At 46.8% G+C, this 26,570-nt stretch overlaps 1 protein-coding gene across 6 annotated transcripts in view; it reads left to right on the top strand.

Annotated features, from left to right (window-relative positions):
• Window positions 1-26,570, top strand: part of PDE1C (phosphodiesterase 1C) — a 1,445,089-nt gene that overhangs the window by 1,227,351 nt on the left and 191,168 nt on the right. For all 6 annotated transcript variants that reach the window (XM_063922562.1, XM_063922563.1, XM_063922564.1 and 3 more), the window contains one exon: window positions 16,184-16,304. In XM_063922562.1, the coding sequence (XP_063778632.1) occupies window positions 16,184-16,304 (121 nt within the window). The remainder of the gene's footprint in view (window positions 1-16,183; window positions 16,305-26,570) is intronic.

The raw sequence follows: 26,570 nt of genomic DNA on the forward strand, positions 1-26,570 counted from the left end.
GAGGGATATTTGCCGGCTGGCATCCAGAATTAATGCAATGTCCATTCTGCCAGGAGGGTATTAGAAACCCGGCAGTGGACAGGTGATGCTGCCTATAAAAGGCACATGGAGACAGGTGCGGTAGGGGCGCGTCTCGGGAACTTCAGGGACCAGTGGGTTTGCCCACAGGTGGATCCCTAGGTTCTGCAAATAGTATCACAGGGATACAGGCTGGAGTTCGAGGCGACTCCCTCTCGCCGTTACCTCACCTCAGCCTTGCCTGCTGCCCTCGGAGAAAGGTAGTACTGGCGGCAATTCACAAGCTGCACTTCCAGCAGGTGAAATCTAGGTACCCCTCCTTCAACAAGGCCGGGGTTACTATTCCAAAATGTTGTGGTACCGAAACCAGACGGTTCGGTGAGACCCATTCTAAAATTGAAAGCCTTGAACACTTATATACGAAGGTTCAAGTTCGAAATGGAATCGCTCAGGGCGATTATTGCAAGCCTGGAGGGTATCACTGGACATCAAGGATGCTTACCTGCATGTCCCTATTTACCCTTTTCACCAGGAGTACCTCAAAATTGTGGTACAGGATTGTCATTACCAGTTCCAGACGTTGCCGTTGGTCTGTCCCCGGCACCGAGGTATTTACCAAGATAATGGCCGAAATAATTATCCCGTACTTTGACGATCTCCTTATAAAGGCGAGGTCCAGGGAGCAGTTGTTCGGCGGAGTAGCACTATCTCGGTAAGTGCTACAACAGCACGGCTGAATTCTGAATATTCCAAAGTCGCAGCTGGTTCCTACGACGCGTCTACTGTTCCTGAGTATGGTTCTGGACACAGAACAGGATAAAAAGGGTTTCTCCCGGAGGAGAAGTCCAAGGAGTTGTCGTCTCTAGACAGAGACCTCCTAATCCGTATACAGGTGTCGGTGCATCAATGCACGCGAGCCCTGGGAAGGATGGTAGCTTCTTACGAAGAAATTCCATTCGCCAGGTCCCATTCAAGGATTTTCCAGTGGGATCTGTTGGACATGTGGTCCGGGTCGCATCTTCAGATGCATCGGCGGATAACCCTGTCTCCAAGGGCCAGGGTGTCGTTGTTGTGGTGGCTGCAGAGTGCTCATCTTCTAGGGGGCCGCAGATTCGGCATACAGGACTGGGTCCTGGTGACCACGGATGCCAGCCTTCGAGGCTGGGGGGCAGTCACACAGGGAAGAAACTTCCAAGGCTATGGAAAAGTCAGGAGACTTCCCTACACATAAATATTCTGGAACTAAGGGCCATTTACAATGCCCTAAGTCAGGCTAGACCCCTGCTTCAACACCGGCCGGTGCTGATCCAGTCAGACAACATCACGGCGGTCGCTCATGTACACGACAGGGCGGCACAAGAAGCAGGATGGCGATGGCAGAAGCCACAAGGATTCTCCGATGGGCGGAAAATCATGTGTTAGCACTGTCAGCAGTGTTCATTCCCGGAGTGGACAACTGAGAAGCAGACTTTCTCAGAAGACACGACCTCCGCCCGGGAGAGTGGGGACTTCATCCAGAAGTCTTCCAAATGATTGTACACCGTTGGGAAAGGCCACAGGTGGACATGATGGCGTCCCGCCTCAACTAAAAGTTACAAAGATATTGCGCCAGGTCAAGGACCCTCAGGCGATAGCTGTGGACGCTCTGGTAACACCGTGGGTGTACCAGTCGGTGTATGTGTTCCCTTCTCTGCCTCTCTTACCCAGGGTAATGAGAATAATAAGAAGGAGAGGAGTAAGAACTATACTCATTGTTCCGGGTTGGCCAAGAAGAGCTTGGTAACCAGAACTCCAAGAAATGATCTCAGAGGACCTATGGCCTCTGCCGCTCAGACAGGACCTGCTGCAGCAGGGGGCCTGTCTGTTTCAAGACGTACCGTGGCTGCGTTGACGGCATGGCGGTTGAACGCCGGATCCTGAAGGAAAAGGGAATTCCGGAGGAAGTTATCCCTACGCTATTTAAAGCTAGGAAAGAAGTGAACGCTAACCATTATCACCGCATATGGCGGAAATATGTTGCGTACTGTGAGGCCAGGAAGGCCCCAAAGGAGAAATTTCAGCTAGGTCGATTTCTGCACTTCCTACAGTCAGAGGTGACTATGGGCCTACAATTGGGTTCCATTAAGGTCCAGATTTCGGCTCTATCGATTTTCTTCCAAAATGGAACTGGCTTCACTGCCTGAAGTTCAGACATTTGTCAAGTGAGTGCTGCATATTCAGCCTCCTTTTGTGCCTCCAGTGGCACCGTGGGACCTCAACGTGGTGTTGGGTTTCCTAAAGTCACATTGGTTTGAGCCACTCAAAACCGTGGATTTAAAATATCTCACGTGGAAAGTGGTCATGCTTTTGGCCTTGGCTTCGGCAAGGCGGGTGGCAAAATTGGCGGCTTTGCCATGCAAAAGCCCCTATTGGATTTTCCATATGGATAGGGCAGAATTGAGGACTAGTCCCCAGTTTCTTCCTAAGGTGGTATCAGCTTTTCACTTGAACTAACCTATCGTGGTGCCTGCAGCTACTAGGGACTTGGAGGACTCCAAGTTACTGGACGTAGTCAGGGCCTTGAAAATTTATGTTTCCAGGACGGCTGGAGTCAGGAAGACTGACTCGCTGTTTATCCTGTATGCACCAAACAAGATGGGTGCTCCTGCTTCAAAGCAGACTATTGCTCGCTGGATTTGTAGCACAATTCAGCTTGCGCATTCTGTGGCTGGCCTGCCGCAGCCTAAATCTGTAAAAGCCCATTCCACGAGGAAAGTGGGCTCTTCTTGGGCGGCTGCCCAAGGGGTCTCGGCTTTACAACTTTGCCGAGCTGCTACTTGGTCAGGGGCAAACACGTTTGCAAAATTCTACAAATTTGATACCCTGGCTGAGGAGGACCTTGAGTTCTCTCATTCGGTGCTGCAGAGTCATCCGCACTCTCCCGCCCGTTTGGGAGCTTTGGTATAATCCCCATGGTCCTTACGGAGTCCCCAGCATCCACTAGGACGTTAGAGAAAATAAGATTTTACTCACCGGTAAATCTATTTCTCGTAGTCCGTAGTGGATGCTGGGCGCCCGTCCCAAGTGCGGACTGTCTGCAATACTTGTATATAGTTATTGTTAACTAAAAGGGTTATGGTTGAGCCATCTGTTGAGAGGCTCTGTTATGTTCATACTGTTAACTGGGTATAATATCACGAGTTATACGGTGTGATTGGTGTGGCTGGTATGAGTCTTACCCGGGATTCAAAATCCTTTCCTTATTGTGTCAGCTCTTCCGGGCACAGTATCCTTACTGAAGTCTGGAGGAGGGTCATAGTGGGAGGAGCCAGTGCACACCAGGTAGTCCTAATTCTTTCTTAGCTGTGCCCAGTCTCCTGCGGAGCCGCTATTCCCCATGGTCCTTACGGAGTCCCCAGCATCCACTACGGACTACGAGAAATAGATTTACCGGTGAGTAAAATCTTATTTTTTTTCTATCCTCTACCGGGAAAGGAAATGCCACCAGAACCCTTTTAGGCTTTTAGGGATCTGGAATTTTTATCCGGGTTTTACCAAGGTTTTTAAAAAATAGCATTTAATTCCTTTGACGCAGGGAAGGTTAGCGAGACTTTCTTATACTTAGTGAAGTAAGCCTCCTCAACCTGCTCCGGTGTTGTATCAGCAATATTCAATACGTCTTTAATAGCCTCTATCATCAACTGCACCCTTTAGCAAGAGATGTGGCCCCCCGCAACACATCCCCATCACGTCTGTAGTGTCAGAATCGGTATCCGTGTCATCCTGCATGATCTGTGCAAGAGCACGTTTTTGGGAATATACAGCGGGGAGCCCTGAGGTACCAGAACTGGGCCAGACTGCCATAGAGTTCTGTAAAGCCTGAGTTGCAGATTAATTTAGTGCAACCCTATTTGACATCTGAGAAATCATAGATTTGATAGAGGATAACCACTCGGGCTCCCTTGCTTGTATCTGTGCTAAACCAGTTCAATCCTTATTACATGGAATGTGATCATCCTGAGAGGACATATCCTCTGCAGCATATGACACAGAGTCCCTGGACATAGCTGTATGGAGACCACAGACACTCTACACACACACAGGGGAGGGAAGATAGAGTTTCACCCCCAAGGATGGCAAGAGAGACACAGAGATTGGAGCCAACCCACACACAGCGCCCTTTAGGTAAAAGGTGAGCACCTACCAGCGCTAACTGTGCACCTTAATAGGTATTTAGCCTCCCTCCCCTTCTACAACACCCTGGTACCGTGAGAGATAGCTGGAGTTGCTGTGGAGGGGCTTGCTCTTCCTGCACAGTGCTGTAGGAAAATGGCGCTGAACGCTGCTGGGTCCGCTTTGAGGAGAAGCTCCGCCCCCAAAATGGCGCTGTCTTCCCACTCTTCACAATGATTATATTGGCCTGAGGATAATGCTGGCTGAGATCCACGGATCCCGACAGACTTTCTGACCAGTGCAGGGAGCCGGCGCCACCTCACAGCGCCGCACAGTGTGCCTCTGCGCTCCCTACCCTGTTGCCGCCATCTTCAAACCAGACCCCCCGCTTGACTCACTTGCCACCGATCTTCTTGCTCTGTAAGGGGTTGGCGGCATGCTGCTGGGGTGAGCGATCCCCAGTGGCGGGGAACGATCTATGCCCTCAGGAGCTCAGTGTCCTCTCAGCGGAGATAGTGGCTCAGACCCCGCAGGGTGGACACTACTCCCCCCTTAGTCCCACGAAGCAGGAAGGCTGTTGCCAGCAGCCTCCCTGTAAAATAATAAACTCTAAAAAACTTTTATCTAAAGAAGCTCTGTAGAGCTCGCCTAGCTGTGACCGGCTCCTCCGGGCACATTTTCTAAACTGAGTCTGGTAGGAGGGGCATAGAGAGAGGAGCCAGCCCACACTCTCAAACTCTTAAAGTGCCAATGGCTCCTAGTGGACCCGTCTATACCCCATGGTACTAATGTGAACCCCAGCATCCTCTAGGACGTAAGAGAAAATAGCGGTAGGGTCAAATTAAATAACATGCAACCATACAAATAGAAGTAGATGCTATGGAGTACACTGGAGGGATGGATTGTTATTGCTTTTCATATGTGTAGTGTCTGTAGATGGAGCATTTGTGTCTTTATACTAATTAAGAATGTACTGGGATGAATAAATTATGGCAAGTCGAATCTCTATAAAATAAAAATTGCTCAAAAACAAGAAGTGTCCACTGGCAGTGACAGGGAGCAGTACGTTCAGTCTATTTAATCACTTGCCTGGCATGGTCGCATCAGATGCGACCACACCAGCAAGTGCTTTATCTGACCTGGTCGCACAGGATGCAGCCAGTCAGATAAACAGTGTTTGCAGCTGCAGGACTTCCCTCCGCTGTTGCTCTCAGAGAAGGTCCCTCTGCCTTCTCGTACCCTCTTCCAGTGTTTGCCCTGCTGCCGATCATTGATAATCGTTTAGCACAGCAGTACCCCCTGCTATTGTATGCAGCCACTGGGGAAGTTTAAATCAAACCCCTCCTGTGTACCTGGCGGCTGTCCCCGCTGTTAAAAGGAAAGTTGCGATAGTCACGATGTTTACGATATTCCCAATGGTCCAATGGTGCTGACCGATGTTCCGATGTTTGACAAGAAAAAATATTTTATTTCTTTATTTCACTAAAAAAAATTTTTTTTAACTAATATCATTTTGGATAAGGTTACATTTATATTCTTCACCTAATTCACTCAGAAAAAAAAATTCTTCAGTCTGCAGATGAAAGTCTATTAGCTGTACCTAGAATCTCCCTGAATTAATCTGGGGGTCGAGCTTTCAGCTTTGTGGCTCTGGCTCTATGGAACTTGCTGCCCCACACTGCGGGTAATTCAGAGTTGATCGTAGCAGCAAATTTGTTAGCAGTTGGGCAAAACCATGGGGGTAATTCTGAGTTGATCGCAGCAGGAACATTGGGGGTCATTCCGAGTTGTTCGCTCGTTGCTGATTTTCGCTATATTGCGATTAGTCGCTTACTGCGCATGCGCAAGGTTTGCAGAGCGCATGCGCTTAGTTATTTTACACAAAAGTTAGGTATTTTACTCACGGCATAACGAGGATTTTTCATCGTTCTGGTGATCGTACTGTGATTGACAGGAAGTGGGTGTTTCTGGGCGGAAACTGGACGTTTTCTGGGCGTGTGTGAAAAAACGCTGGCGTTTCTGGGAAAAACGCGGGAGTGTCTGAAGAAAAGGGGGAGTGTCTGGGCGAACGCTGGGTGTGTTTGTGATGTCAAACCAGGAACGAAACTGACTGAACTGATCGCAATGGCTGAGTAAGTCTGGAGCTACTCAGAAACTGCTAAGAAATTTCTGGCCCTCATTCCGAGTTGTTCGCTCGTTGACGAATTTCGCTATATTGCGATTAGTCGCTTACTGCGCATGCGCAATGTTCGCAGAGCGCATGCGCTTAGTTATTTTACTCAAAAGTTAGGCATTTTACTCACGGCATTACGAGGATTTTTCTTCGTTCTGGTGATCGGAGTGTGATTGACAGGAAGTGGGTGTTTCTGGGCGGAAACTGGCCGTTTTATGGGTGTGTGTGAAAAAACGCAGCCGTTTCTGGGAAAAACGCGGAAGTGGCTGGAGAAACGGGGGAGTGCCGGGGCGAACGCTGGGTGTGTTTGCGACGTCAAACCAAGAACTAAACTGACTGAACTGATCGCAGTGGCAGAGTAAGTGTCGAGCTACTCAGAAACTGCTAAGAAATTTCTATTCGCAATTTTGCGAATCTTTCGTTCGCAATTCTGCTAAGCTAAGATACACTCCCAGAGGGCGGCGGCTTAGTGTGTGCAATGCTGCTAAAAGCAGCTAGCGAGCGAACAACTCGGAATGAGGGCCTCTATTCGCAATTCTGCTAATCTTTCGTTCGCAATTCTGCTAAGCTAAGATACACTCCCAGAGGGCGGTGGCCTAGCGTGTGCAATGCTGCTAAAAGCAATTAGCGAGCAAACAACTCGGAATGAGGGCCATTGTTAGCAGTTGGGCAAAACCATGTGCAGTGCAGGGGAGGCAGATATAACATGTGCAGAGAGAGTTAGATTTGGGTGTGGTGAGTTCAATCTGCAATCTAAATTACAGTGTAAAAATAAAGCAGCCAGTATTTACCCTGCACAGAAACAAAATAACCCACCCAAATCTAACTCTCTCTGCAAATGTTATATCTGTCCCCCCTGCAGTGCACATGGTTTTGCCCAACTGCTAAAAAATTTCCTGCTGCGATCAACTTGGAATTAACCCCCATGTGCACTGCAGTGGTGGCACATATAACATGTGCAGAGAGAGTTAGATTTGGGTGGGGTGTGTTCAAACTGAAATCTAAATTGCAGTGTAAAAATAAAGCAGGAACAAAATAACCCACCCAAATCTAACGTTCTCTGCACATGTTATATCTGCCACACCTGCAGTGCACATAGGGGGTAATTCCAAGTTGATCGCAGCAGGAAATTTTTTAGCAGTTGGGCAAAACCATGTGCACTGCAGGGGAGGCAGATATAACATGTGCAGAGAGAGTTAGATTTAGGTGGGTTATTTTATTTCTTTGCAGAATAAATACTGGCTGCTTTATTTTTACACTGCAATTTAGATTGCAGATTGAACACACCACACCAAAATCTAACTCTCTCCGCACATGTTATATCTGCCTCCCCTGCAGTGCACATGGTTTTGCCCAACTGCTAAAAAATTTCCTGCTGCGATCAACTTGGAATTACCCCCATGGTTTTGCCCAACTGCTAACAAATTTGCTGCTACTATCAGGTCTGAATTACCCCACAGTTCAAGAAGCTTCCACTCTAGAGTCCTTTAAAAACTCAAGACTTATCTTTTTGCGCAAGCTTTTCACTAATGTCCCTTTAGTTCCTGACAGACAGCATAACTGTGGAAGGCCTGGAGCAATTTACACCAAACTTGGTACACATCTGATTTACAATCTGGGAACAAACTCTGTGGAGGTTAGACACCCTTAGCACCCCTAGGGGTGGGACAGCAGCACAGAGTATTTCAGGAGACAGCATAACTCCCGAATGCCTAGACCAATTTACAACAAACTTGGTACACATATGACTTACAAGCTGGGAACAAACACTGTTGGGGTAAGACACCCCTAGCACCAGGGGCGGATTGGGAACAAAAAGCGGCCCTGGAAAAATTTGTACTAGTGGCCCCACATGGGCAGCACCAGAGGTGTAAGGTCTAGCCATGGGCCATGGCAGCAGCACCCTCCCCCCAAGACTTTCCAGATAGTGGGCATGTCCAGCATCAAGGGGGGGAAGTTAAGAAGTAATAAAATTAAATATTATGAGCACATTATATGATACACCTTCAGAATTTAGGAAACTATATCATTATTTAGAAAGATATATTTTCTTGCTTATTACACCAACCGTATCCCAATCACTATTCACTCAATCTTATATGTCAGCCAAGCAGGCAGACAGAGCATACACTTGATCACAGGTTCTCAAACTCGGTCCTCAGGACCCCACACAGTGCATGTTTTGCAGGTCTCCTCACAGAATCACAAGTGAAATAATTAGCTCCACCTGTGGACCTTTTAAAATGTGTTAGTGAGTAAATAATACACCTGTGCACCTGCTGGGTAACTGCAAAACATGCTCTGTGTGGGGTCCTGAGGACCGAGTTTGAGAACCTGTGCACTAGATCATCTGCAATCACAGGCTAAGTGGCAAAGTCATTTTCATATATGCAAAGTATTTTGCATCTTATTCATTATGTATATAAAAAGGACCACATGTCCTCAAACAAAACAGGCCTCATGGGTGTGTCGGCCCACCAGGAATCTTCCCTGTAAACCCTATGGCCAATCCGCCTCTGCCTAGCACCCATAGGGTTGAAGCAGCACAGAGTTTTTCAGCAGATAGCATAACTCTGGAATGCCTGGAGCAATTTACACCAAACTTGCTACACATATGCTTACACTCTGGGAACAAACACTGTAGGGGTAACACACCACTAGCACCCCTAGGGGTGGCCCAGCAGCACAGACTATATCAGGACATGCATGGTATCTCAGTGATGACAGGGCTGCATGTGACAGAGCCAGTGACATGATGTGAGGAGGGGAGTGTAGGCAGCAGGAAGACACACACTGAGAGTTATATAGTGTAAGTAGCACGGTCCCCCAGCAGCACAGAGTATATCAGGAGATACATAATGTGATGTGCTATTTTTAAATTGGGTTTTCATTTTATTGATGTGTATAACATTTTACATGTTTTTTTTATACTATGTTATTTATACTGTTCGTTTAATATTTAAATTAATTTATGTAAACAAACATTCTTAAAATCCCGGGCAACGCCGGGTACTCCAGCTAGTAATTACTAAATTGAGAAGAATAAAATAGGGATGTACAAAGTAACTAAGCAGATTAAAAGTTAATAACACAACAAACACTGATGTGATGGGATATGAGTGAAGTAGAATAGGTCATGGTCAACTCATGGCCTAAGTATATGAAACAAAATGCAACAAAAATGTACATTGCAATGCATCAAACAGCAGTGTAGATTAATTAGTTGAAAAGTCTGGAATGGCTTCTATGCACAGTAGCTACTTTCTTGCTCCCTAACCTCAGACGAGGTATACTTTTCTTATACAGGGAGCCATATATTTAATGTATATTGGAAAACACAGGGTAAAATGATTGTCTGTTGTAACGTTATCTGTGGTAACGAACATATCCTTCTGTCTAGAGTGCACTCTTCTGTAGAGCAGACTTTATTGCTGCAGGGCAGGTTGTGTACCAGTGTGGATTTTAAAGGAATTTTGTTGGCATCAAGCAGACCTAGGGACATATTCATCATCACTTACAGTAAATGTCACAATTTGTACACTCCGCAGGAGATGTAGAAATTGTGACATTAATCAAACCCCAAAAATAGGATTTTAAATACCTACTGGTAAATCCTTTTCTCGTAGTCCATAAGGGATATTGGGGACAGATTAGTACGATGGGGTATAGATGGTCCATAGGAGCCAGTGCACTTTAAATTTCTTCAACTGGGTGTGCTGGCTTCTCCCCTCTATGCCTCCTCCTACAGGTCAGTTATAGGTAAAACAGTGTCCGAAGGAGAATTACATACTTGAGAGAAGAAACAGAACAACAAGTGTGGTGAGATTTACACATCAGCACACCATAACATAACTGGGCCAGCAACGGCTGGCAACAAGAACAGCAACAGCTGAACAGGTAACACATAACAGAGAACCTGCAAAAAGTCTCCGCACAGAGGCGGGCGCCCAATATCCCTTATGGACTACGAGAAGGATTTACCGGTAGGTATTTAAAATCCTATTTTCTCTAGCATCCATAAGGGATATTGAGGACAGATTAGTACGATGGGGATGTCCCAAAGCTTCCAGAACGTGCGGGAACGTGCGGAGACATCTGCAGCACCGCCTGCCCAAACTGGATATCCTCTTTGGCCAGGGTATCAAACTTGTAGAACTTCACAAAGTTGTTCTTCCACGACCAGGTAGCAGCTCGGCATAGTTGCATGGCCGAGACTCCATGGGCAGCCGCCCAGGAAGACCCCACTGATCTTGTAGAGTGGGCCTTCAGAGACTGTGGAACAGGTAAGGCTGCTGACACATAGGCTTGTTGGATAGTAAGCCGAATCCAACGTGCAATAGACTGCTTTGAGGCAGGGCAACCCTTTTTCTGCACATTATACAGCACGATCAAGGAATCCGTTTTTCTGATCCGAGCCGTCCTCTTGACGTAGAGTTTCAAGGCTCACACTGCATCCAATGCCTCCGGAGGAGCAGAAGTGCCGGAACTGAACGGAAGCACAATAGGTTGATTCAAGTGAAACGCAGAGACCACTTTTGGCTGGAACTGCTGTCTAGTCCGGAGCTCCGCTCTGTTCCCGTAAAAGACCAAGTAGGGACTTTTACACGATAAGGCCCCCAATTCAGAGACACGTCTAGCAGAAGCCAGGGCCAGTAACATCACCGTCTTCCGCGTGAGGTACTTGTCTTCTACCGTCTTTAGAGGTTCAAACCAGGAGGACTGTAGAAAGCGTAACACCACATCCAAATCCCAAGGTGCCATAGGCGGCACAAATGGAGGTTGTATGTGAAGCACCCCTTGCAAAAAGGTCTGCACTTCTGGCAGGATAGACAACTTCTTCTGGAAGAAGACTGAAAGAGCTGAAATCTGGGCCTTAAGGGATCCAAGAAGTAAGCCTTTATCCACTCCAGTCTGCAGTAAATGAAGGAATCTTCCCAAGTGAAATTCTGCAGATGGATATGTGCGTTCCTCGCACCAAGAGACATATCTCTGCCAGATATGATGATAGTGTTTTGACGTCACAGGTTTTCTGGCTTGCACCATAGTAGCAATGACCTTTTTGGAAAGTCCTTTGTGAGCTAGAATGTTCCGCTCAACTTCCATGCCGTCAAACAAAGCCGCCGTAATTCCGGGTAGACGAACGGTCCTTGCTGAAGAAGATCTCTTCTTAGCGGTAGAGGCCAAGGGTCCACTACGGACATGTCCAGAAGAGCCGTGTACCAATCCGGGGCAATCAAGATTGCTTGCACTCCTTGATGCCTGATCCGCTTGAGCACCCTTGGGATCAACAGAATCAGAGGAAATAGGTAGACCAGCTGGTAAGGCCAAGGCAACGTCAGCGCATCCACTGAGCTTGCCTGAGAGTCCCTGGTTTGCGAGCACTAGCAGCAAAGCTTCTTGTTGAGGAGAGAGGCCATCATGTCGATCTGTGGGCAGCCCCACCTGTCGATCACCTGTTGAAACACCTGAGGGTGTAGTCCCCACTCCTGTGGCGACTCAGGAAGTCCGTTTCCCAGTTGTCCATTCCCGGAATGAAGATTGTGGACAGTGCTCTTGCATGTCTTTCTGCCCAGAAGATTATACTTGACACTTCTCGCATGCAAGCTCTGCTTTTTGTCCCTCCTTGACGATTGATGTACGCCACAGCCGTGGCGTTGTCCAACTGAACCTGGATCGCCCATTCCCGGAGCATAGGGGAGGTCTGAATCAGAGCATTGTAGATGGCCCGAAGTTCCAGGATGTTGATTGGAAGTAGGGCCTCCTGGGCAGACCACCTGCCTGGAACTGCGCCCCCTGGGTAACAGCTCCCCATCCTCTCAAACTCGCGTCCGTCATAAGGAGGATCCAATCCTGAATCCCAAAGCGTCGACCTTCTAGCAAGTTGGAAGACTGTAGCCACCACATGAGTGAAATCCTGGCCTGGGGTGACAGCCGAATCATCCGGTGCATCTGAAGATGGGAACCGGACCACTTGTTCAGGATGTCCAATTGGAAAGGTCTGGCATGAAACCTTCCAAACTGTATCGCCTCGTACGAGGCCACCAACTTTCCCAACAATTTTATGCAAAGATGAATGGCTACTCGAGCAGGTCGGAGAACCATGCGAACCATTTCTTGAAGTGTTCTCACTTTGTCCTCTAGGAGGAACACTTTCTGTGCTACCGTATCCAGTAGCATTCCCAGAAACAGGATCTGCTGAGACGGCTCCAGTTGGGACTTCTGCAGATTGAGGACCCATCCGTGGTGAGTTAGAAGTTGGTTAGTGCGATCTATGTGGAGCAATAGAAGCTCCCTTGAACTCGTTTTTATCAGGAGGTCTTCCAGGTATGGAATTACTTTGACCCCCTGGACCTTGAGCTGAAACATAATTTCCGCCATCACCTTCGTGAACACCCTCGGAGCTGTAGACAGGCCAAAGGGTAATGCCTGAAACTGGTAGTGATCGTTCAGTAGGGCGAACCGCAAATAGGCCTGATGAGGAGGCCAAATGGAGATATGGAGGTAAGTGTCCTTGATATCTAGGGATACTAGGAATTCCTGTTGCTCCAGGCCCACGATCACTGCTCTCAAAGATTCCATCTTGAATTTGAGAACCTTCAGGTAAGGATTCAAGGACTTCAGATTCAGAATGGGTCTCACAGACCCGTCTGGTTTTGGTACCACGAACAGACTGGAGTAGTAACCTTGTCCTTGTTGTTGCAGGGGTACTGGAACAATGATCTGGGACCAGACCAACTTGTTTATGGCCAGTAGTAGCGTACCACGCATATTTTCCAAAGCTGGTAAGCCTGATTTGAAAAATCGTTGGGGAGGAGCACCGTCGAACTCCAGCTTGTAACTCTGAGAGATAAGTTCCCTTACCCAAGCATCTTGGCAGGAACTGTTCCAGATGTGGCTGTAGTGAGGTAACCGAGCCCCCACCATGAGAGCCCCTCAGGGTGGGTGGGCACAGTCATGCCAAAGCCTTTGTGGAAGCTGAACTGGTGCTCTGTTCCTGGGAGCCGGTAACGGCTGGTTTCTTAAGTTTACCTCTGGTGCCTCTAGCTGCGTTGGAGGCCCCCCTGGCCCTAGATCGGAATCTGGAAGACCAAAAGGACTGAGTAGATGGGCCCGGGTAGGTAATTCTGCAGGCAGAGCCCCCGAAGGGAGAAACATGGATTTCCCAGCAGTAGCTTTGGAGATCCATGCATCCAACTCACCTCCAAAGAGCCAGTCACCTGTGAAGGGAAGAGATTCCACATTACATTTGCAGTCAGCGTCTGCAATCCACTGACGCAACCATATGGCTCTTCGTGCAGACACAGCCATAGCAGTGGTCCCAGCATTAATATTGCCAATCTCTTTAAGGGAGTCACAGAGGACCTTAGCCGTGACCTGAATGTGTTTTAGGAAAGTTACAGTAGTAACTAAGGTCATTTGAGTAGCCCAGGAATGAATGGCACGTGTCATCCAGCAACCTGCAATGACCGGTCTTTGAGCTACACCTGCAGCAGTGTATAATGGGGGTAAATTCAAAGTGATCGCATCAGGAATTTTGTTAGCAGTTGGGCAAAACCATGTGCACTGCAGGGGAGGCAGATTTAACATGTGCAGAGAGAGTTAGATTTGGGTGTGGTGTGTTCAATCTGCAATCTAATTTGCAGTGTGAAAATAAAGCAGCCAGTATTTACCCTGCACAGAAATAAAATAACCCACCCAAATCTTACTCTTTCTGCACGTTATATCTGCCTCCCCTGCAGTGCACATGGTTTTGCCCAACTGCTAAAAAATAACCTGCTGCGATCAACTTGGAATTTACCCCCATAGATTTCAGAGTGGTGTCAATTTTCCTATCTGCCGCGTCCTTTACCGTAAAGGAGCCCAGAGCAGGAAGTACCGCCTTTTTAGAAAGGCGAGAGACTGACATGTCTACAGCTGGAGATTCTTCCCAGCATTTCCTGCCTTCAGGGGCAAAGGGGAATGTATGCAAAAGCCGTTTGGACACCTGATATTTTTTATCTGGATTAAATAAATCATCCAACTCCTTGGAGTCAGGAAATGTGACTGTCAGTTTGTCTTGTGGGAGGAAAAATGACTGCTGATTATTAGCATCCTCCAGGGGTAGCTTTAACATCCCGAATAGCCAATATCAGGGGTTCAGTACCCTGTGTAGGGGTATCTGATAGAAGTGCATCAGACATTATAGTTTTGATAGTCCCCAGCCTGGAGGGCTCTGAACTCTCCCCCACATTGTTATTAGCATTTTGTGATCACTGACTACACTGCTCACATGATATTGAGCATTGATATATACCCCATTGTACTAATCTGTCCCCGATATCCCTTATGAATGCTAGAGAAAAAGCATTTTTTTTGGAGTTTGATCATGATACTGTTCGCCATCCTGAGATGGCAAACATCCCCAGAATCTCTCCATAAGCTGCCGCGTGACCTGGCAGCCCCGGCGATAAGGAGCCGGCAGGGGAGTGAGAGGTCCGTGGCTGATGGCTCACCTCCCTTTACAGCCGCACACATGGACTTGAAAGTCCTGGCAGGGGGTGAGTGGGCCACGCTGCTCCAGCTGTCTTCGGCTGCTGACCTGGGGGGGGTGTCATCATGGTGCCGTGAGTGGGGGCGGGGGGCAGTCGCGGCTGCGATAATCAACCAGTGCTGGGGCGCGTCCACAAATAACATGCCTGCATGGGGGGCGATCCCCCCAGACCCCCCGTGATAAATTTCACTGCCAGGCAGCCCCCAGCGAAGCAATGCCACAGTGAAGGGGGGGCGGCGTGTGTGTGTGTGTGGGGAGGGGGGGGTCGCGGCTGCACAACTCTTATGCTGGACAGGCCCCGGCAATATGATGTGGAGGAGGGGGGTGCTATTTAGGGTGCTGATGGTGGTCTGGGTGGAGGTGCTGCCCTTTCTGCAGCTGGGCACCCCAGCAACCAGTGGGGAAAATTATCACTGTTCGAAAAACAGTCTTCTCAAAAAGCCCAGTTTTTCGAAAGTTATAATTTTCTCTTGGTGGCATGATGAATCATTAAAGAATTGTGAGAGAATACAATGAGAATTGTAAATTGAATGGAAAACTAAAAATTCTCACTGCACAGTTTTTCCGTGATGAATATGCCTCTTAGTGTGTCCCATTAAACAAAAATAAAAAATAGTTAAACTTTTGTTTAACAGTGGTAGCAAACAGAGGCCTCCATGCGGGAACACTATCTGCATGTGTATATTGGGGGTCATTCCGAGTTGTTCGCTCGCTAGCAGATTTTAGCAGCATTGCACACGCTAGGCCGCCGCCCTCTGGGAGTATATCTTAGCTTAGCAGAATTGCGAACGAAAGATTAGCAGAATTGCGAATAGAAAATTCTTAGCAGTTTCTGAGTAGCTCAAGACTTACTCCTACACTGTGATCAGCTCAGCCCGTTTCGTTCCTGGTTTGACATCACAAACACGCCCTGAGTTCGGCCAGCCACTCCCCCATTTCTTCAGACACTCCCGCGTTTTATCCTGGCACACCTGCGTTTTTCCGCACACTCCCAGAAAACGGTCAGTTTCCGCCCAGAAACACCCACTTCCTGTCAATTACACTCCGATCACTTCAACAATGGAAATTCTTTGTTCAGACGTGAGTAAATCTACTAGGTTTTGTGCTAAAATACTTAGCGCATGCGCACTGCGTATCATGCGCATGCGCATTTTCACCTTAAACGCTCCGTTGCGAAAATCGTCAACGAGCGAACAACTCGGAATGACCCCCCCATTGTGCAGATGTACTTTAAGACCTTTTATCAAAAACTATTTTTCTTTAATTTCTGGTTACTAAAAATTAACTCATTCACTTATTTAAATTTTCAGGATTGACAAGCCAAAAGCCTTATCCCTGTTGCTACACACAGCAGACATAAGCCATCCAGCAAAGAACTGGGACCTCCATCATCGGTGGACCATGTCACTGCTAGAAGAATTCTTCAGACAGGTACATTTTTATAGTCTAATTGTTAAGCCACAATTGTCACCTCAGACTTAGTTATTTAGATTTATATGCCTTGTGACAAATAATGTAGGCTCGACTCACAAAGTCTATTAGAACCATAAAACCTAATGCACCTTGCATGTTGTGTCCATACTGTATTTAGAAAGTAATACAGCGTGTCAAACTTACGCCCACTTGCACTAGGAGAAGCATTTATGGGCATTAACGTTTAAGTTCATAGGTGTCCCTAATTATGATTTCATCTTTAAGATACTCCTTTTAGGGGTAGTATCTTCTTGCAACCCATTGGCCTGGTCCTGGTTTCCGCGTTGATGATGGTAGCTGCATCTCTGCACTCATCGTTTTTCTGAAAAATTGAAAGTTGCACATGCAGCTCACCCTATTTTAATTATAGACATGGCATCCATAGATATTATAGTATAATCTCCCCTTGTCAGACACTGGAGTCTGAGTCCCTGTTACTAGGTTCAGTGGTGTCATTTTGCATCCATCTGTGTCCCCACTGGCCACCTGTTGCATCTCTAAATTGTTTAGTCACTTATGTGTAAATGTGGTTGGTATTCTCTTACCGGCAGTGGCCACTGTTCTTCACCTGATCAATGCTACCAAACCAGCTCTCAGCAACTCCAGTCACATGATCCACCCAGCTTTTAAGGCCCTAGGGCACCCTATTTGAACCAGGAAGTGCGACCAGCACATTGCCAGAACAACATCTTCCTGAGAGGATCAGTACCCTGGCTCCTGGTTCAGTACTGCTTCCCAGCATTCTGTCTTTGTGTGTTTTAGCCACCTGCTTCGTTTTGCTTCACAGTATTCTATTCCAGTGTGCAGGATCATAGAGACTGGTACCAGGCCCGGATACAGGAGGCATGGCCTAATCACACATCTCCTGTGAAAAAAAAATCAGTTAAAAAGCAATTCCACAGAGGGGGTGGTGTGCAGATCCAGGGATCTTGCCTCACTTGGTCCGGCGCCATCTTCCTAGTAATATTCTGGAAGATGGTGCATGTGCACTAGAGAACAGGCTGTGACTAGGGGTGTGCGAGAATGTGCACAGTGCCAGAACTTTGTTTTAATTGTGCAGTACCATCTTGCTGAAGATATCACTGGAAAGATGGTACAGCACAGGAGGAGGAACCCACTTCCTAGAATAAGGTAAGTATTACCTTAAGGGGGGGGGGGGGGGTACTACTGGCCCTGTCCATCAAGCCCCGGCCTGGGTAATTAATACCTATTCATCACATCAATGCCCCGAGACCCTTGTTTCTGGCTAGCAGTGTGCCTTGGATGCTTTAGACGGGTACCTTGCAGCCGCTCAGTAGTTCCGGGCACTGCTGCACTTTCTGGTGCTAGCAGCTAGCCCCCTCTAGGCATCTTCATGGTGTCATGCGCTTAGGGGGCTGGCCCATTAATGGGTGCTTCAGAGCCCTGTTACGCTGCTGGTCATGAACACCCCTCCTTCACTCTTTATCACTTTCTTTTCATATTTTGTCTTCAACTTTACACCACAGTAACCCGCTTGATCTTCTTTCATCCACCAATGTTTCTTCTTTCCCTCTTTTTTCCTATCCCAAGCTTTGCTATGCACTCTGCCACCCTTGTCTCTTGTCTTTCTTCCATCACATTACAATGGATCAATAAAAACTTCTGGGACTTACTGTATGTACTTCTGCTTTGTCAGACACCACCATGTTTTCTATTGCTTGTAATTTATGTCAATGTACAGATGTGTCCTCATACATCTTTGCTGCAATCGCACCAAACAGCCCCTTTTAGCACGCCAGGTCTTTGCCAGCATTGGGCGTCTTTTTTTTTGCCAAGAATGCATCCTAGGTTCGACGGGATGCTTTGATATGTGAAACTGTATATCTGAGTCTCGGAATCTGCATATAAAGTGTTACGATGCTGTAGCCATGACTTTTTTCCATATCAAGCTCGTTTGTGCTTCATATATTGTACAGATTCAGTCGCACACACATAATACAAGTGTTGCATATCAAATTCATCAGCACAGTCTCCTGGTGCCTTCTAGTCATAAAAGATGCCCGATTCTAGCAGAGTCTCTTGGGACCTGTCAGCTCACTTACGCCAGGCATCTCTCATTGTGTGGTGTATTGAGGTTAGATGTATGAGGACACATCTGTATGTACCTTACATTATTCATGTACTAATATACTACTGTACCCATTTATTTGAACTTGGTCTGTCCCATAAATAAAGTATTTTAAAAAAGTGTGCAAATAAGAATACATTTGCAGAAATGCATGTGTAGCCACTTTTTATGTGAATGCAAAAGACATAAATGTACTTTTAACTCTAATTCAGGCATTACAGTATATAGTATGTAAAATAAACCACTGTGATGCTGCACATTAGTTGAGAATAGTCTGACATCTTGACTTACAGTAGAAGTTGATTGAGACTGTCAGACTAAAGTGCTTGTTTCTGTCAGCTTGTTACCTTTCTTTTCCTTTATACAAGGCACAATGGGCATGATTTAGATGTGGACAGAGGTGCTATCACTGCGGCTTCCATAGAATCAGTAGCGATAGCACTAATATGCAAATGCAGCAGCAAGCATTACACCTCCTTCTGCATTACTGATCAGTGCTGCATCCTAGGACGCAGTATCGGATCATCTCAGACACTGGCCCTCATTCCGAGTTGATCGCTAGCTGCCGTTGTTCACAGCACAGCTATCAGGCTAAAAATCGGCTGTTCTGCGCATGCATACAGGCCACAGTACGCACGCGCGAAGTACTTTCACACAAAACTATGCATTTTTACACAAGGTCGAGCGACTCTTTTCAGTCGCTCGGCAGATCGGTGAGTGATTGACATGAATGGGGCGTTTCTGGGAGGTAACTGACCATTTTCCGGGAGTGTGCTAAAAAACTCACGCGTTTCAGAAGATAACGCAGGCGTGCCTGGGGAAACGGGGGAGTGGCTATCCGAACGCAGGGCGTGTATGTGACGTCAAAGCAGGAACTAAACTGACTGAAGTGATCGCAAGGTAGGAGTAGGTTTGGAGCCACTCTGAAACTGCATGAAAAATTTTTGTGCAGTTCTGCTAATCTTTCGTTCGCACTTCTGCTAAGCTAAGATACACTCCCAGAGGGCGGCGGCCTAGCGTTTGCACTGCTGATAAAAGCAACTAGCGAGCGATCAACTCGGAATGAGGGCCACTGTCGGCTGTGTGACACATGCTTTTGCACAAGCCAGCCGCTGCAGGTGCTACGGGTTCTGGCATCATTCCTCCCCCACAATGCTGATGACACGCCTCCATTTTGAGAAACGGAGGCCGTGATCGCCCTCTTTCCACGCCCAAATGGCATCACACTGTCAGTCAGCCTGATGTAGCCCTGCATCCGCCCTCGCAGACCAGTACTGCACATGTGCTAACTGCCAAACATTGGTACTTTGCGCTATATGCCACAGGTCCATTGGGTCCTAAATAAGGCCAAATGTAGTTAAGAAAAAAACAAACCTGGTGACAGGTTTTCTAACACCGTCCATCTGTCACTTTCTTGCTAATATAAAAAAGTAAGTGTCATATTTTCAGGAAAGAAAATATTAATTTTAGATTTGCAAAACTTGATATTTGCCAATTATAGAATTACTGGAGCTGATTTGGAGCCAGATGCTAAGTGGCTGTATTTGCAAGTAGCCGCAGAAGCTAGCTTTACTACCTTATGCTATTGCAACTTTCCACATGGCTAATGCAAAGATCTGTGGGTCTGTAAGTGGGAAGCACCAGCCCTCCAGAAAAATAGGCCTCTATTCCCTGTAGACATGAATAGCAGAGCATTAGCTACACTTCCACAACCTTCCCATGACAAGCCTACAAGAAGAAATTTTGGAGGAAGCAGGAGCATTCAGTCTCTTTGCTGCTCTGCACAAAGGCATCTGTTCAGTGTGCGGGAAGAGCCTGGGGGAATCCCAGCATCTCTGGTAGTGACATACAGCAGGGGTGCGCTGCAGGGTCACACCCTCTCCACTCAGGAATGTTTCTAGCCAATTTGGCTCCCAGTGCGAGATGTAAAAATGTGCCCCCCCGTGACATAAAAAAAAATTGCGCCCCCCCCCCACCTAGATAAAAAAAAAACTGACAAGGGAGCGTGGCCTCATTTAAATGGGCATGGCCTCGTCTGAAAAGACTACCTCGCACCCCAGTTTTTGACCCTGCTCTAACAGATCACGGCCACCATAGGGAAAAAAAAATTCTACCATATTAAGCCCCACACAGTAATGCCCCCTGCACCACAATGCCCTTGATACATTAAATCCCCACATTATCGCAGGCAAGAGTCCCCACTTTACACATTACGGCAGGCAAGAGTCCCCATTTTACACATTATGGCAGGCAAGAGTCCCCATTTTACACATTACGGCAGGCAAGTGTCCCCATTTTTCACACTACGGCAGGTAAGTGTCCCCATTTTACACACTGAGGCAGGCAAGAGTCCCCATTTTACACATTACGGCAGGCAAGAGTCCTCATTTTACACATTACGGCAGGCAAAAGTCCCCATTTTACACATTACGGCAGGCGTCCCCATTTTACACATTATGGCAGTCAGAGTGAGAGATTGAGAAAGACAGAGAGAGAGAGAGAGAGTATACTTACAGAGGTGATTCACGCTCTTCGGCCTGCCTCCTCAGTCGTTCCTCACGCCAGCCGCTTCTCCCTCTTCTCTTCGTAACTTGGCTCCCCCTCCTCCTCCTCAGTTCTCCGCATGGGAGGGAGGAGTTTCGTGGAATGATGTGGTTGCGTCGTGACGGCACAACGCAACCACGTCATTCTGCGAAACACCGCCCCCCCCCCCCCCCCCAGCGGGGTACTCGGGAAGGGGGAGGAGGGGGAAGCAGGGAGCCACAGTCAGTGCCTCGGCGGGCGCCCTATGCGGTTGCGCAGCACGCGCTCCCCAAGAAACGGCCCTGCCTCAACTCAAGGTCAAATGTTGGGAAGTATGGCCTAGCTGTCCACAGTCAGCCAATGATCCTAATTGCAAAAAATTTATTTCTAGTATTCTCATAAAATTATGAAATTTTTCTATATTTATGTATTAGGGAGACATTGGGGCTGATAGTGTACCTGGGTGGACACACGCACGTAGCTCTGGCCACAACCACACATCTCTGGTCGTAGCTTCTCCTCTACTCAGTATAGCCCCTTGAATATTTTCAGTCCCCGGCCCTGAATGGGGCTTTATGTATTTTCCTATTATGGAACATCTTGTTCTGAATTTCACTTTTATTTACTGTCTGCTCTGCACAGGAAAGCAGGCAGCAGTTTGTACATATAATATTTACAGCTGTTTCCTGCTACAGCCTAGTCCTGGCGTGTGTCATCAAGCTGTTACTGCCACTACCATCCAAGCATGGGTAGCAGTTGATTTACCGACGGACACATAATCAGACAGCCGTTGACCTACAGTCAAAATACCATCACAGTCAAAATACCGACATCCATTATGCAGACATAGTCAAAATGCCAACATGCGTTTTTAAAGATTTTTTCCCCCAAAATAGACATGTTCATACTTTACCATCCCAGTGGACGTGGAGGGGGAATATAATAGCAGCGAGCCATGCGAGGGGACGCGGCACACTTATACGGTGTCGACATTGACACCCAAAAATAAACAACATCAGCATTTTGACATGTCGACATTTCAAATGTTGGTATTCTGACTATTTCGGCATTTTGAACATGTCGGCATAATGAATGTCGATATTCTGACCATGTCAGTATTTTCACTGTAGGTCAATGGCTGTCGGGATTATGACCGTCCGTATTGTGTTCATCGGTAAATCACACTGAACCCTCCTAGCGCATGCTTGGTCTCTTTTAGAGTCAAGAGTAGATCTAGCTAGAAGACGCAGAATCTACAGAAGAGTACATTTTAAATATGCAAACAGGTTAACAGGCTACATCATGGCTCCACTCTAAATCACAGTGTACAGTAAAGCCCAGTAATTCTGTGCTAAATAAAGACAAATTTCCAAATTCTGAGAAACTGTGACTGTGACTGACAAGTCACGGAGTGGTCGTCCAAAAAGTGCTACTGACGAGACAACTTCGAACAATGGTTTTGGCTCTTCATGAAGGATGAAGGCACCTGACAGTGTTATGTGAAATTGGAGGTCTTTCTGGGTGTCGGTTGTTAAAATCTGCAGCTATGACACGGAAACTTTGTTCTCCAGACATCAGAATGACCTCAAATCTCTCCTCTTTTGTCAAAGCCATCTTCAGTTCCTGCAACAACAAAAAAGTGTTGTAACTTTTGAACCATAACTGCTATTTTAACTCTGTTTGCAGCAATTGGCATGTTACAGGACCCACTTTCCATTTAAAAAAAACTGACTTAGATTTAAGATGGCCAATTTCAAGATGGCGCCCATGTTCGGTACATACCCTAAAAGATAGCCCACCACACCCATACCTTACTGGAGTATTCAGTTTTCCCATTTCCTGCACAGTTTTTGAAACAAAAGGGTGTACTGCGACTTTTGAATCACCTTTAAGCGCACTGCACTCAGGTATGCAATTGTGCTAATAGCTGCAGGGTGCCATTCCAGATACCCCTACATGCCATATTCAGTGAGGGTGCCCCCCTCAAGGCCTAGTGCTGTGCGGCAGCACAGCTCGCACACCCCTAGTTATGGCCCTGGTGTTCCCGCATTGATTCTCCTGATAACAATGTGCATGCTTTATCTGGATTTGCCCTAATTTTAAAAGAAGCGCACTATGTACAGAGGAAAGCACTGTGATGTCTCCTCTGTAAGGTAGTTATAAGAAGAGATGAGCGGGTTCGGTTTCTCTGAATCCGAACCCGCACGAACTTCATGTTTTTTTTCACGGGTCCGAGCGACTCGGATCTTCCCGCCTTGCTCGGTTAACCCGAGCGCGCCCGAACGTCATCATGACGCTGTCGGATTCTCGCGAGACTCGGATTCTATATAAGGAGCCGCGCGTCGCCGCCATTTTCACACGTGCATTGAGATTGATAGGGAGAGGACGTGGCTGGCGTCCTCTCCATTTAGATTAGGAGAGAGAGAGAGAGATTGACCTGAGGCTGATACTGTAGAAGAGAGTGCAGAGTTTAGTGACTGACCACAGTGACCACCAGCAGTGCAGTTGTTTTATTTAATATATCCGTTCTCTGCCTGAAAAAAACGGTACACACAGTGACTCAGTCACATACCATATCTGTGTGCACTGCTCAGCCCAGTGTGCTGCATGCCTGCATCATCTATGTATATATTATATATCTGACTGTGCTCAGCTCACACAGCTTATAATTGTGGGGGAGACTGGGGAGCACTGCAGTGCCAGTTATAGGTTATAGCAGGAGCCAGGAGTACAAGACAGTCACATACCATATCTGTGTGCACTGCTCAGCCCAGTGTGCTGCATCATCTATGTATATATTATATATCTGACTGTGCTCAGCTCACACAGCTTATAATTGTGGGGGAGACTGGGGAGCACTGCAGTGCCAGTTATAGGTTATAGCAGGAGCCAGGAGTACATATTATATTAAAATTAAACAGTGCACTGCACACTTTTGCTGCAGGAGTGCCACTGCCAGTGTGACTGACCAGTGACCTGACCACACTGACCACCAGTATAGTTAGTAGTATACTATATTGTGATTGCCTGAAAAAGTTAAACACTCGTCGTGTGACTTCACTTGTGTGGTGTTTTTTTTTTTATTCTATAAAAAACTCATTCTGCTGACAGACAGTGTCCAGCAGGTCCGTCATTATATAATATATATACCTGTCCGGCTGCAGTAGTGATATATATATATTTTTTATATCATTATTTATCATCCAGTCGCAGCAGACACAGTACGGTAGTTCACGGCTGTAGCTACCTCTGTGTCGGCACTCGGCAGTCCATCCATAATTGTATACCACCTGCCCGTGGTTTTTTTTTTCTTTCTTCTTTATACATACATACTACTACATCTCTTTATCAACCAGTCTATATTAGCAGCAGACACAGTACAGTACGGTAGTTCACGGCTGTGGCTACCTCTGTGTCGGCACTCGGCAGTCCGTCCATAATTGTATACCACCTAACCGTGTTTTTTTTTTCTTTCTTCTTTATACATACATACTACGACATCTCTTTATCAACCAGTCTATATTAGCAGCAGACACAGTACAGTACGGTAGTTCACGGCTGTGGCTACCTCTGTGTCGGCACTCGGCAGTCCGTCCATAATTGTATACCACCTAACCGTGGTTTTTTTTTCTTTCTTCTTCATACATACATACTACGACATCTCTTTATCAACCAGTCTATATTAGCAGCAGACACAGTACAGTACGGTAGTTCACGGCTGTGGCTACCTCTGTGTCGGCACTCGGCAGTCCGTCCATAATTGTATACCACCTAACCGTGGTTTTTTTTTCTTTCTTCTTTATACATACATACTACGACATCTCTTTATCAACCAGTCTATATTAGCAGCAGACACAGTACAGTACGGTAGTTCACGGCTGTGGCTACCTCTGTGTCGGCACTCGGCAGTCCGTCCATAATTGTATACCACCTACCCGTGGTTTTTTTTTCTTTCTTCTTTATACATACATACTACTACATCTCTTTATCAACCAGTCTATATTAGCAGCAGACACAGTACAGTACGGTAGTTCACGGCTGTGGCTACCTCTGTGTCGGCACTCGGCAGTCCGTCCATAATTGTATACCACCTAACCGTGGTTTTTTTTTCTTTCTTCTTTATACATACATACTACGACATCTCTTTATCAACCAGTCTATATTAGCAGCAGACACAGTACAGTACGGTAGTTCACGGCTGTGGCTACCTCTGTGTCGGCACTCGGCAGTCCGTCCATAATTGTATACCACCTACCCGTGGTTTTTTTTTCTTTCTTCTTCATACATACATACTACGACATCTCTTTATCAACCAGTCTATATTAGCAGCAGACACAGTACAGTACGGTAGTTCACGGCTGTGGCTACCTCTGTGTCGGCACTCGGCAGTCCGTCCATAATTGTATACCACCTAACCGTGGTTTTTTTTCTTTCTTCTTCATACATACATACTACGACATCTCTTTATCAACCAGTCTATATTAGCAGCAGACACAGTACAGTACGGTAGTTCACGGCTGTGGCTACCTCTGTGTCGGCACTCGGCAGTCCGTCCATAATTGTATACCACCTAACCGTGGTTTTTTTTTCTTTCTTCTTCATACATACATACTACGACATCTCTTTATCAACCAGTCTATATTAGCAGCAGACACAGTACAGTACGGTAGTTCACGGCTGTGGCTACCTCTGTGTCGGCACTCGGCAGTCCGTTCATAATTGTATACCACCTAACCGTGGTTTTTTTTTCTTTCTTCTTTATACATACATACTACGACATCTCTTTATCAACCAGTCTATATTAGCAGCAGACACAGTACAGTACGGTAGTTCACGGCTGTGGCTACCTCTGTGTCGGCACTCGGCAGTCCGTCCATAATTGTATACCACCTACCCGTGGTTTTTTTTTCTTTCTTCTTCATACATACATACTACGACATCTCTTTATCAACCAGTCTATATTAGCAGCAGACACAGTACAGTACGGTAGTTCACGGCTGTGGCTACCTCTGTGTCGGCACTCGGCAGTCCGTCCATAATTGTATACCACCTAACCGTGGTTTTTTTTTCTTTCTTCTTCATACATACATACTACGACATCTCTTTATCAACCAGTCTATATTAGCAGCAGACACAGTACAGTACGGTAGTTCACGGCTGTGGCTACCTCTGTGTCGGCACTCGGCAGTCCGTCCATAATTGTATACTAGTATCCATCCATCTCCATTGTTTACCTGAGGTGCCTTTTAGTTGTGCCTATTAAAAAATGGAGAACAAAAATGTTGAGGTTCCAAAATTAGGGAAAGATCAAGATCCACTTCCACCTCGTGCTGAAGCTGCTGCCACTAGTCATGGCCGAGACGATGAAATGCCAGCAACGTCGTCTGCCAAGGCCGATGCCCAATGTCATAGTACAGAGCATGTCAAATCCAAAACACCAAATATCAGTAAAAAAAGGACTCCAAAACCTAAAATAAAATTGTCGGAGGAGAAGCGTAAACTTGCCAATATGCCATTTACCACACGGAGTGGCAAGGAACGGCTGAGGCCCTGGCCTATGTTCATGGCTAGTGGTTCAGCTTCACATGAGGATGGAAGCACTCAGCCTCTCG

The sequence above is a fragment of the Pseudophryne corroboree genome, chromosome 5 (assembly GCF_028390025.1).
Source record: "Pseudophryne corroboree isolate aPseCor3 chromosome 5, aPseCor3.hap2, whole genome shotgun sequence".
Taxonomy (NCBI): domain Eukaryota; kingdom Metazoa; phylum Chordata; class Amphibia; order Anura; family Myobatrachidae; genus Pseudophryne; species Pseudophryne corroboree.